At 46.5% G+C, this 13,340-nt stretch overlaps 2 protein-coding genes across 3 annotated transcripts; both read right to left on the reverse strand.

The window, feature by feature from the left end:
- Positions 1-5,769: 5,769 nt before the first annotated feature.
- On the reverse strand, positions 5,770-8,375 carry LOC123188122 (putative polyol transporter 1). Of its 2 annotated transcripts, none has more exons than XM_044600163.1 (3): positions 7,875-8,375; positions 7,518-7,650; positions 5,770-7,428 (listed from the first exon to the last, which is right to left on the reverse strand). In XM_044600163.1, the coding sequence occupies exons 2-3, from the start codon at positions 7,603-7,605 to the stop codon at positions 6,056-6,058; spliced, it is 1,461 nt and encodes a 486-aa protein (XP_044456098.1). In that variant the 5' UTR covers positions 7,606-7,650; positions 7,875-8,375; the 3' UTR covers positions 5,770-6,055. The 2 variants fall into 2 exon arrangements, with proteins under 2 accessions (XP_044456098.1, XP_044456099.1); XM_044600164.1 differs by having other exon boundaries at positions 7,518-7,763.
- Positions 8,376-8,626: 251 nt separating this feature from the next.
- LOC123188123 (stress-associated endoplasmic reticulum protein 2) lies at positions 8,627-12,027 on the reverse strand. Its single transcript, XM_044600165.1, has 3 exons — positions 11,774-12,027; positions 9,725-9,878; positions 8,627-8,930 (listed from the first exon to the last, which is right to left on the reverse strand). The coding sequence occupies exons 1-3, from the start codon at positions 11,774-11,776 to the stop codon at positions 8,884-8,886; spliced, it is 204 nt and encodes a 67-aa protein (XP_044456100.1). The 5' UTR covers positions 11,777-12,027; the 3' UTR covers positions 8,627-8,883.
- Positions 12,028-13,340: the final 1,313 nt, after the last annotated feature.

The raw sequence follows: 13,340 nt of genomic DNA on the forward strand, positions 1-13,340 counted from the left end.
CCCCCCCCTCGTAGTTGAGGGATAGATCTTGGTTTTTGGATCTCTCAAGTTCTTCATAGTGTCCAGCAGATATAAATCCCAAGTGACTCAAATAATAGAGCTATGCTCCCCGGCAATGGGGCCAGAAATTAGTCTTGATAACCCACAAGTATAGGGGATCGCAAGAGCTTTCGAGGGTAGAGTATTCAACCCAAATTTATTGATTCGACACAAGGGGAGCCAAAGAATATTTTCAAGTATTAGCAGCTGAGTTGTCAATTCAACCACACCTGGAAACTTAGTATCTGCAGCAAAGTGTTTAGTAGCAAAGTAATATAATAATGGTGGTAGCGGCAACAAAAGTAAAGACAGCAAAAGTAATGTTTTTAGTATTTTGTAGTGATTGTAACAGTAGCAACGGAAAAGTAAATAAGCGAGAACCAGTATATGGAAAACTCGTAGGCACCAATCAGTGATGGATAATTATGCCGGATGCGGTTCATCATGTAACAGTCATAACATAGGATGACACAGAACTAGCTCCAATTCATCAATGTAATGTAGGCATGTATTCCGTATATAGTCATACGTGCTTATGGAAAAGAACTTGCATGACATCTTTTGTCCTACCCTCCCCTGGCAGCGGGGTCCTATTGGAAACTAAGGGATATTAAGGCCTCCTTTTAATAGAGAACCGGAACAAAGCATTAGCACATAGTGAATACATGAACTCCTCAAACTATGGTCATCACCGGGAGTGGTCCCGATTATTGCCACTTCGGGGTTGCCGGATCATAACACATAGTAGGTGACTGTAGACTTGCAAGATAGGATCAAGAACTCACATATATTCATGAAAACATAATAGGTCCAGATCTGAAATCATGGCACTCGGGCCCTAGTGACAAGCATTAAGCATAGCAAAGTCATAGCAACATCAATCTCAGAACATAATGGATACTAGGGATCAAACCCTAACAAAACTAACTCGATTACATGATAAATCTCATCCAACCCATCACCGTCCAACAAGCCTACGATGGAATTACTCACGCACGGCGGTGAGCATCATGAAATTGGTGATGGAGGATGGTTGATGATGACGACGGCGACGAATCCCCCTCTCCGGAGCCCCGAACGGAGTCCAGATTAGCCCTCCCGAGAGGTTTTAGGCCTTGGTGGCGGCTCCGTATCGTAAAACGCGGTGATTTCTTCTCTCTGATTTTTTTCTCTCCAAAAGCAAATATATAGAGTTGGTTGGCGTCGGAGGGTCAACAGGGGGCCCACGAGGTAGGGGGCGCGCCCTAGGGGGGGCGCCCCCCACCCTCGTGAGAAGGGTGTGGGCCCCCTGGTCTTCATATTTGGCGAGGATTTTTTATTATTTTTTCTAAGACCTCCCGTGGAGTTTCAGGTCATTCCGAGAATATTTGTTTTCTGCACATAAAACAACATCATGGTAATTCTGCTGAAAACAGCGTCACTCCGGGTTAGTTCCATTCAAATCATACAAGTTAGAGTCCAAAACAAGGGCAAAAGTGTTTGGAAAAGTAGATACGATGGAGACGTATCACTTGACACCTTGATCTCCATCGAAACATTGTTGTTGTCGCGCCAATTATTCTTCTACGACTATCGCTACCGCTTAGTGATAAAGTAAAGCAATTATATGGCGATTGCATTTCATACAATAAAGCGACAATCATATGGCTCCTGCCAGTTGCCGATAACTGTGTTACAAAACATGATCATCTCATACAATAAAATTTAGTATCATTTCTTGACCATATCACATCACAACATGCCCTGCAAAACAAGTTAGACTTCCTTTACTTTGTCGTTGCAAGTTTTATGTGGCTGTTACGGGCTGAGCAAGAACCGTTCTTACCTACGCATCAAAAACCACAACGCGGTATAGTGATTGATTTTAGATCTTCGGAAAGAACCCTATTCATTGAATCTGATTCAACTAAAGTTGGAGAAACAGACACCCACTAGCCACCTGTGTGCGAAGCACGTCGGTAGAACCAGTCTCGCGTAATCGTACGCGTAATATCGGTCTGGGCCGCTTCATCCAACAATGCCGGTGAATCAAGAATCAACTAGTGGCGGCAAGCAATATGTATATACCCACGCCCACAAATCCTTTGTGTTATACTCATGCATATAACATCTACGCATAAACCTGGCTCGGATGCCACTGTTGGGGAACGCAGTAATTTCAAAAAAAATCCTACGCACACGCAAGATCATGGTGATGCATATCAACGAGAGCGGAGAGTATCGTCTACGTACCCTCGTAGACCGTAAGTGGAAGCGTTATGACAACCCGATTGATGTAGTCGTACGTCTTCACGATCGACCGATCTAGCACCGAAGGTACAGCATCTCCGCGATCTACACACGTTCAGCTCGGTGACGTCCCGCGAACACACGATCTAGTAGAGCTTCGAGGGAGAGTTTCGTCAGCACGACGGCGTGCTGTGATGATGATGCTATCGGAACAGGGCTTCGCCTAAGCACCGCTACGATATAACCGAGGTGGATTATGGTGGAGGGGGGCACCGCACACGGCTAAAAGATCAATGATCAACTTGTGTGTCTATGGGGTAACCCCTGGCCACGTATATAAAGGCTGGAGGGAGGAGGAGGCTGGCCCTCTACTATGGCACACCCTGGGGAGTCCTACTCCCACCGGGAGTAGGATTCCCCCCTTCCAAGGAGTAGGAGTAGGAGAGAAGGAAGGAGGGGGCACCGCCCCTTCCCCTAGTCCAATTCGGACTAGGCCTTGGGGGGCGCGTGGCCTGCCCCAGGAAGCCCCTCTTTATCTCCCCTAAAGTCCAATAAGGCACATATACTCCCCGGCGAATTCCCGTAACTCTCCGGTACTCCGATAAATATCCAAACCACTCAGAACCTTTCCGATGTCTGAATATAGCCTTCCAATATATCGATCTTTATGTCTCTAACATTTCGAGACTCCTCGTCATGTCCCTGATCTCACCCTGGACTCCGAACAACCTTCGGTACATCAAAACACATAAACTCATAATACCGATCGTCACCGAACGTTAAGCGTGCGGACCCTACGGGTTCGAGAACTATGTAGACATGACCGAGACTCATTTCCGGTCAATAACCAATAGAGGAACCTGGATGCTCATATTGGCTCCCACATATTCTATGAATATCTTTATCGATCAAACCGCATAACAACATATGTCGTTCCCTTTGTCATCGGTATGTTACTTGCCCGAGATTCGATCGTCAGTATCTCAATACCTAGTTTAATCTTGTTACCGGCAAGTCTCTTTACTCGTTCCATAATGCATCATCCCGCAACTAACTCATTAGTCACATTGCTTGCAAGGTTTATAGTGATGTGCATTACCGAGAGGGCCCAGAGATACCTCTCCGACAATCGGAGTGACAAATCCTAATCTCGATCTATGCCAACTCAACAAGTACCATCAGAGACACCTGTAGAGCACCTTTATAATCACCCAGTTACGTTGTGATGTTTGGTAGCACACAAAGTGTTCCTCCGGTATTCGGGAGTTGCATGATCTCATAGTCAGAGGAACATGTATAAGTCATGAAGAAAACAGTAGCAACAAACTAAACGATCATCGTGCTAAGCTGGAGGAATGGGTCAAGTCAATCACATCATTCTCTAATGATGTGATCCTGTTAATCAAATGACAACTCATGTCTATGGCTAGGAAACTTAACCATCTTTGATTCAATGAGCTAGTCAAGTAGAGGCATACTAGTGACACTTTGTTTGTTTATGTATTCACACATGTACTAAGTTTCCGGTTAATACAATTCTAGCATGAATAATAAACATTTATCATGTAAGGAAATAAATAATAACTTTATTATTGCCTCTAGGGCATATTTCCTTCACATTTCGGTCGCACACAAGTTGTCGTCTTGTGTGAAGTGACTGTCCAAAAATCCGTAGATATTTTTATTGTCCCGTGAAACAAATATACCAGTGGTGAAAGAGTTGATGATTGCTGCAAGAATAATAAATAACTTGAAAGTAAATAAGATAAACTAAAGCAGCTGAAAGAAAACGGTTGTTGTCTACAATAGAGAGGTTAGGTGCAGAGAAACTTCAGATCAGGTGTGCCAGTGCGACAATAATACCAGTTCCTTTGTATTATGATTCTAGCATGTAGATTTTTTGTTTGTAGGCGGTTCACCCTTGAATGGTCAAACTCCTCCATCCCTGAATTGTTCTTCCATATCGTCCTGCTTCAACATTGCCATAACATTGTCGTTTCCGCAATTAAGGTCATAAGACCAAAACAACACACTGAGTGTCGTGGATCCCCATTATCCTCGTCTTCGCTTCTCATAGATAACAACACCTGTCACCTGAAGGTTACAAATTGGCTAAACAATATATGTTCATGCGTAGGTCCTCAGATCATGTTGGCTTTCAATTGGACAACATACACTATATTCACCATAAATAAACAACTTACTAACAAGCGGGATCCACGTGTTCGAGACCTGAAGGCCACCCTTTTCATGTATTGATAGGTAGGGTCCACGTGTCATAGACACATAAAAAATTTCAAGTAAATTTTTTGAGGGGATTCTCACTAGAGGCTCTCATTTCCACCCTCCCTTTCTCTCCCTCACCCCCTCTTTTCTCGAGAGTCTCCACAACTGCCTCAGATCCCCTCCCCTACTCCTCAGGCGGCCTCACCAGTCGAAGGAGGGGTGGGAGAGGAGGTCAGGCCCCACTTGTTCATAGTAGATTTTGGTGTAGGAATTGATCTAGGATTGCCTTTGGGCTGTTTGGCATGATGCCGAATATTTGTAGCCTGCCGCTGCTTTTGTGCAGCATGTGGTGGTCGTCGGGAGCTTCTCTTTTCTTTCTCCATGGTGGGAATGGAGCAGCAGGGATGAATCTGATGAGATCTGTCACAATAAGCACAAGGTCGCCCAGATCGACTCATTTTGGTGGTCACCTCTCGTCTTCTTCGTAGTCGTGGTGACGGAGTAACAAGGGGTAAGAGGTTCAGCCTAATGCACGATAACTCTGCAATTACTGTTAAGGGACCACCTTCCTGATCAAGGTCGCAAATCAATCTCTGATAAATCAATTTTAAATAAATACCAATATCTAATATGAATGTTGGAGATATCACTTATCAAAAATTTATTGGTCGACCTGAGATAAGGGGTAAATCAGCAGATTTATCTTATTGTTCACACACCTGTAAGCGATAAATCAGCCGGTTTATTGTAATATCGGCCGATATCAGCCGTTCACTAAGAGAGGGTGGCAAGCGAACGCCATTTAATGGCAGTTTTAGTTGTGAAGAAAAATCAAACGACCACAGTTTTAAACCAAAAAATTGCATTTTCTGAAGAAATTGTCATGTCGCTCCCAAAAGACTGCCACCCTCTTGCAACTAAAAATGACACAAAAAACGTTCGCGCGTGTCACCCTCCCGGGCGAACGTTCGCTGGCTACGAGCGTCCTAGTTCATTAATCAGAATTGGTGCGGATATTTACATCCATAGCAACGTGCAGACAATTTCCTCGTAGTTGACTCAAAATATTTACATCCATAGCATGTTGACTCAAAAGAAAAACACGTGAACGCCTACCTCTTGATCGATACTACTACTATTACGTAGTTTCGTCAAAACCGTAAACGGGTCTGTTTTATGGCGCATCTAGATGTGCCTTAGTTGTTGTATGACTAATTGACCCAATCAAATATATAATAAAAAAAAAGGAAAAAAATACCCACACAAATCTCAGCGTAAAATCAAGGCACATCTAGACGCAGTAGAATTTCCCGTTTCTTAATGCCCACCGACAACGAAGATTGCCATCGTCGTTATCATGCTTACGCGATAACGACCGATCGGAACTTTGCTCCCAACATTTTCCATCCCCCCGCGACATCCACGAGACACCGACTGCATGCTCTCCCTCCAGACTCCAGTCCTCGTTAGCACAGGAGAAATGCAAGAATGGAATCGCTAGCATGGTGCCGCCAACGACCGGCGGCAACCCATCCTACTTGCCTCCGGTGCCGTCACCCGTTCAGCCGTGGACCAGGCTCGCTAGACTAGCAGCGGACGTGCTTATTGGGAAAGACCGTACGTGAATGAAGCTGGCTCGCCTCCTCCTCGCGCCAAGAAGGCACGCACAAAAGAAGAACCACACGAGCACGCCGACCGCGGGGCAAACGAGCAAGCTCCCGTGCACGGGGAGGGAGCTGGCACCGTACGCCCTCGCGAAGCTCCACAAGACCGACGCCCTGTTCACCATGGCCGCCGCCGCCCACAGCCACCGGCTGCTGCCGGACGATGACGGCGACGACGCGTCCGCCCACTGCGCCGGCCCGGGCGCGATCCACACCAGCGCTATCAGCGACAGCAGCATGGTCGCGGACAGCCCCCTCGACCGCTTCAGCTGCTCCTGCCGCCGGGTCATGCCGACGTGGCCGCCGCAGCGGTGAGGCAGGAGGTGGGACGGCGCGCGGCTACCTGCGAGTGCCGTCGCCAGCAGCAAGCCGAGCTCCACCAGGACCAGCGACACGGAGAAGGACATCACCACGGCGATCCCGAACGCCAGCAGCGCCCTCGGCATCTGCCGGGCCGACGAGACGCCGACGTCGAGGAAGCCGCGCTGCACGTACTGGGACATGCGCCCCATGCCGGACGCGAAGACCTTGGCGACCAGCGCGCTGACGACCGCGCGGGGGAGAGGCTCCGTCGGCCTCGCCAGCAGCTCCCGCCATATCGCGCACTCCTTCTTCCACCGGTTACGTCTCACCGACGTCGCCACCGTCTCTTCGATGCCATCGCGCGGTGCTGTGCCGTGCTCGGCTTTTATCTCAAGCCAACGGAGCTCTGCCTCCTCCTGCGTCGCGGACGTCCTGGAGAGCACGCGCCGGGCCTTGGTCATCTGGTCCCTGGCCACGAGCCACCGGGGTGACTCCGGCATGAGAAGGGCGGCGAAGCTGAGCGAGGCCGGAACGGCCGTTCCGGAGACTATGGTCAGCCACCAGGCGAGGTGCGCCGGGAGCTTCACGAAGCCCGTGGAGTAGCAGAGGGAACCGAGGATGCAGCCGAGGTACACGAAGCCGTCCGGGTGGGAGGTGAGGGCGCCGCGCAGCGAGGAGGGGCAGAGCTCGGCGACGTACGCCGGGACGATCATGAGCGCCTGGCCCATGCCGATGCCGTTGATGAAGACACCGACCGTGAACGCCGCGGGGCCAGCGGCGAGCCCCCTGGTGAGCGCGCCGACGCAGAGCACCACGGCCGACAGGAGGACAGTGCGGCGGTCACCGATGAGGCACTGCGCCACCATGGCGGTAAGCGCGCCCACGAGGGAGGAGAGCACCACGACGCACGCCAGGAGCCTCAGGTCGGCGTCCGCGAGCACGGCCGTGCTGCTCACCATGGCCAGGTCTGCGTCGACACGTGCTTGCAAATTGAGCAGTGTGGCAATGGACAACACGGAGCCATATACACTTGCATGCGTGTGAGTTCATTCTCACCGTAGCCCAAGAAGATGGGCGTCGCAGTCGAGAGCACGGCGGTGGCAAATGCATACTTGTTTACAGGGCGCCTTCCGTGCTTCGCCATCTTCGGGGAACCAGGCCAACTCCGGCGATCTTTCCGTCAGGCACTCTGCACATTGGTGGTGATCACGTAACAAGATGAGGTCAAGAAGTGTGAGCCGCGTGGAAATTGTTAATTGAACAACTCATTCCGGCGTGCCGCGCCGTGCATGCCACCTTCACCTATACTATTTCAAAAAAGGAATCACCTCTTCACAACGAATTGGATCCAAAGAAAGAAAGCAAGAAAGAGAGGCAAATGCCGGACCTGCAGGTTGGCATTTGCCTACGAACCTGAGTAAGATAAACCGATCAGCATTTCAGCGGCGAGAGAAGAATCCCTCGACTGCAATCCTCTTCATTCCCGCAGAATGAACCCCTCCACACGAATCCTCCTTTAGGCATCACGCACGGACGCACGGTGGATTCCTGGCGTCCTTGCGCCAAAGACACGAGCTCGAAGGCAAGGATCTGTCTGGGAAGGTGGAGTTCCGACCTTTCTCATCTCCCCTCCATGACTGACGCAGTTGCACTAATCTAAACCGCCATGCAACAAACTCATACCGAAACTTCTTTTAACAAACTCCTCCGGAAACCAAGTATCACACGCCCAAGAAACCCCCTCCCACTCTCCCAAGTGGTTGATTATTACTCCCTGGAGTAAGGGTAGTAACAACTACCTTAACAACCCTAATTACCAGGAGCAAGTGTAGGCTGAGAAGGTCCAGTGACCAGTAAAACCAGACCGGGTCAGAGATAGTATTGTACTGTATGCCGTAAACAATTGTACTCCGCATAAGCAAGGAAGATTTAAAAAGATGCATCACCTAAAAATAACCTGGGTCGCTGCTTTGGGGATTGATCTTCTGAAGTTGACCAGATCCCCACATGCGCGACGTTCTTGATCTCAGTATTAATCTGCAATCCTCCACTTGGATGATTTTGCGCCAAATGGGAACGAGTGCCAAAGGACAGCGCCCTATGGCCCATTGTAAATTTTGAGTCAGTAGATTGTCGCAAAGACGACTAGGACCAACCGAACACAATTAAATCAAATATGCAAAGCAAATTATAACCGGATATAAAATGGAATAATTCCAATGGCCTGAGGCCCTGAGAAACACAGATTAGCAGTCCAATGGCATGACCTCCATATAACTTAAACTCCACCAAGTACAATGGTAAGAGGTATAACAAGCATCACAAGAGTACCAGCTATCTCATTCAGTTCTAATTTTAAACCGACAACCAACTGCATATGACAGCCCTGTTCATGGTCACTATAAGCATAGCACCAATCTACTCAGAAGAGACCGGCGTTTGAGGCTGTCCTGATGATCTGGAACAGAGCTGCATGGAGAAAAGAGTCGACAAGACAATCAGTTCATAAATCTATGCCCAAGGAATTTGAAGTAACTGTTGATGTTATTGACGAAGACCCAAATAGCAGCAGGGTTTCTCACTTCCAGAGTGAAATAACTGTCAATAGTTTCCTTTGCTTGATCATTTCAGAACTCTTTAATGTGATTCAGAAGTTCTATGATATTTACAAAAATAAATTATTGCTTTGCATCAGATTAGATAGTAGCTAATGCCCCATGGATGGTAATATTAGCTTTCAATAACCCACCAGTAGCAAACCATGGGACCATACGTGAATCGATCAGAACAGGGTTACAGTTTCAACATTTTTAAATACAAAGCAATGGTGTAGATTGTCACTACTGCCATGCTGCTTTAAGATTGCAAGTTCTGTTCTCTACAGAGAAGCAGTTTACCACAACGCTACCAGTTCTGCCTCTACTTAACATAGCAGTTTAGCACAATCAAATTTCCATAAAACACAAGAGCTCTGTGCACTTGATAAAAAAAATTGCATGTTACTCCCTCCGTCCCATATTAGTTTCGCTGAAATGAATGTATCTAACATATTTCAGTACTAGATACATCCATTTGAGCGACAACTATTATGGGACAGAGGGACTATTTTCCTACGAGTAAGAACTTATCAGGATTGTCTTTAATTTGGTCCAGTTATTTGAAGAAAATTGTTCAGAGATGTTATGGTTGGTAAGCTGACATACCAAACAACTGGAGTGTACGATCAACAACTCAAACATAACAACATAAATGCAGAAACTTACATGACCCAACAACAACAAAGACAAAAAAACCAAGCACGATAGGTCCAACAGGATAATCATTTGCTTTCTTGACTGTCTCGGGAACAGAACCCCTCTTCGTGATATTCTTCTCAAATACTGCAATTTTCCTATCAGCAACACGTCTTGAGGTAGTCTGCACAAAAAAAACAGTAAAAAGGTAGCACATAAGCATTGTTTATTTTGGATATTGAGTCAACGAAATAACATTCATAATGATGTTAAATAGTTTCAAGAACAACACACTAATTCCATACTCGATGCCAGTAATGCTAAACAGTACAGACTGCACCTTTTAGCCATACAGCAAAGACTAATCAAGCTAAGCCCTATGATGCCATCACGAGCTAACTGAAGTCCATTTGCGTCCTATTTTCGATGGTTTGGGTGTTACCCATTCTTTGCTTCTCATTTGGGTAGATGATTTATCCAAATTTGCCAAGGGGATGGAGTTTGATTTGTCCGTTAGGAAGAACGTAACAGGTATGGACGAGCAAGGTAGACTTCTAGAATTGACTCATAAATATAGTAAAATTGTAAAGTTAAGGTTTACTCAATGAACTATGACATTTGTTCCTTTTGCTAGATCTATTATTATACAGTTAACAAAAGCAATGACAAAACAAAAGCAATGACAAGGCTCGTGGGGAAAATATAGAAATAGGCCAGAATCACATAGAAAAAAAACATCTAGCTCTCAATTTAGTAAACTCTAATTATTAAGAGAAATCACTAATTGTTAGATCTTAATTCAAAATATAAGAGTCCTAATACTCTCTCGATGAGCCAAAAATATTCTGTGGTGGCAAGCGCCAAAATCAAGAGAAGCAAGTGAGGAAAGGAGTACATAATAAAATTGCTTGATATCATTGACCAAATAAGATGGCTAACCCACAGAAATGCGATCAAACTTCTAGGTTTCTTTAGATTCTGAAATACACAAATGTCACCTTTCAACAAAAAAGTGCAAGTGAACCCACTTGCAGTTTGTCATTTTCCAAATGCGAGCTAAATACCCATGCATTGATAGGAACATCAAATTAGATTACCCAATAATAAGTTATTTTTCTTACGGATCAACACATTAGCCCCAACATGCAACGAAACCGTGATGCTAAAATTAGCCTATGCAGTACCCTCATCAGTTACTACTGTATATTAGTAGTGGCAGTTGCGGGTAATTATATTCTAACTTTGGCAGTAGAAAAGATCATCATATCAGCCGTTAGTAACAGATCTAAAGGCTCACATCAGGAGCGACCAAGGAGGTGAACCGTCCGTCCCCGCCGAGTAATGATATTGCAAAAACTCGTCCAAAATAGGCATAGATCATTAATAATCTGGAACCATTCAACCCCTGGCACACTACTTAGGAGTATATACTAAAGTATAAACTTGAAACTTTGCTAGGGTGCAATAAAAGACATGTTACCACACATAACAGAAACCAACAATCTAAATTGCAGGAAGCCACGCAAACGTATGCATAGCACAAACTGCATATACAGACGCAGATCTTCAAGCAAAACTTGCATATCTTTTTTTAATTGAAAATATAACTTGTATCCACGAACACCTCCACAAATACAGTGCTAAGATTTCTTCGCGTGATATTGACGAGATCTAAAGCATAGACAAGAGTTAATACAAAGAACTCGCTAGAAAGTGCATCCTACGAAAAGCGTGCATCCTTTGAAAAAGTTAGATCCTCCTAAAGCGAATGTTCTTTTCTTCCACACAGAAGAGAATCTACATATACAATACAATACCCCAGTCAAGGTCCTGTCCAAGAAAAAGCCAAAGATAAACCGTCGATTCATCCAATCGGACAACAAAACACGCGGGGCTAGCCTCCTGAAAAGGGCCACGGTCGAACGGCACGCCGGATCTGCCACAACAGCTCCCCGACTAAACGCCGACACTCGCAGACAGATTCCTCTCGACAGAACCGAGCAGAACAGGCAACGCTACGGACGGGGAGACGGGGAAGGGGGAGACGGGGAAGGGGGAGGCGGAGGCGGGATGACTAACCATGGCGACGGCGACGACGGGAACGTCGGCGGGTCGCCGACAGCCGGGACGCGGCTGAAGACGGGGAGAGGGTCAGAGGAGTGGAGGGGGGCCCTGCGGAGGAATTGGGAGACGGCGACGGCTGGGTCTGAAAGCGAGGGGCGTCCGAGACCACCGGTCGGTCGGCCTTTTATTACGCGCGCCGGGGCCGGACCGCTCTCGCGTTTCCCGTGGGCTACCTGCGGCGGCCGACTCGTGCAAGGCGTGACGCGTCGTCACGGCGATCGACAGATAAGGTCGAAATGAATGCCCGAGATATCCTTCCTTTGCTGCTGTAGCGCTTCGTCCGAAGTCTGGTGCCGCTCGGGTCGTATTTTGATTCTGTGCCTCGTTTTGGTGCTTCAAAGATGGCAGGGGGCATATGTGGCCATGTGGTCCTCGGTGCGCGGAACGCGTGCGACAGCCGGCGTTTCCCGATCCGACCGGGCATTGCAACCCCCCCTGTCTCTGGTCCGTTCTTGGGCAAGACAGGCGAGAGAGAGAGGGTGCCGCACCCTTCCTTCGGCTACAAATATTTTCTTTATACTCCCTCTGTTCTCAAATATATGTCTTCTTAGAGATTTCAACAAGGGACTATATACAAAACAAAATGAGTAAATCTACACTTTAAAACATGTCTATATGTTTTTTTCTTGGGTTTGTTGAGCCGTGTCCTCAGTAGAACCTTCGTACTTGTTTGTGAGACTTAGGTGTGTGTGTTTGAACTAGTCCTTATATGTGTGCTTTATGGCGGTTTTCTTTATTTATAAAGTGGGGCAAAAACCTTTTTTTTAAACATGTCTATATACATTCGTATGTTGTAGTCTATTTGAAATCTTAAAAAAAAGACTTAATGAAGGGAGCAGTACATTGCAAAAAGTCTACCTCTGTCATCATGTGATGAAACAGTCGGTCCTTCTGCTGGTAATGTATAAAGGAAGACAATGTTTGAGTAGAGTTTGTGCAAAATCATTGGAATCCTTACGCTTTGCGTCCCATCAAGATAATGTCTCTTCTTGAGTTCGTACAACACAAGTTTAGTGTTCGTTGGGACAATTTTGTGTGCTCGTTTTCTTGGTTGCACAAGCTTCAGTATCTATGAGGTGAGTTTTTCTTTTTGCCTCTTTACCCTTACTAGTAAACATGCCCTTCCTATATATATCATGGGATTCTATCTCATGTCGACTGGTATTCATAATGGTTTTGATAAGCATAGGGGTGCTTTTCTATTGGAATGCTTCGGACAAAAATACAGGTTGGTTAAGTGGAAAGCTATGTGCAGGCCCAAAAACCTTGGGGGGTTGGGTATTCTGAACACTGATATTATGAACAAGTGCCTTCTGGTCAAATGGTGGAGGAAAATCATGACCACGGAGGAGGACACATTGTGGCTATCACTTATTAATGCTAAGTACTTTCCTAGTTCTAATCCCATGTTTGCCTCTTCTCAGGGAGGATCTCAATTTTGAAAAGATCTTGTCAAGGTCCGCCCCATTTTTAAGGACCACGTTAAGTTTGTGGTTGGTAACAGTGCTTCGACTCGTTTTTG

Source organism: Triticum aestivum, chromosome 2A (assembly GCF_018294505.1).
Source record: "Triticum aestivum cultivar Chinese Spring chromosome 2A, IWGSC CS RefSeq v2.1, whole genome shotgun sequence".
NCBI lineage: Eukaryota > Viridiplantae > Streptophyta > Magnoliopsida > Poales > Poaceae > Triticum > Triticum aestivum.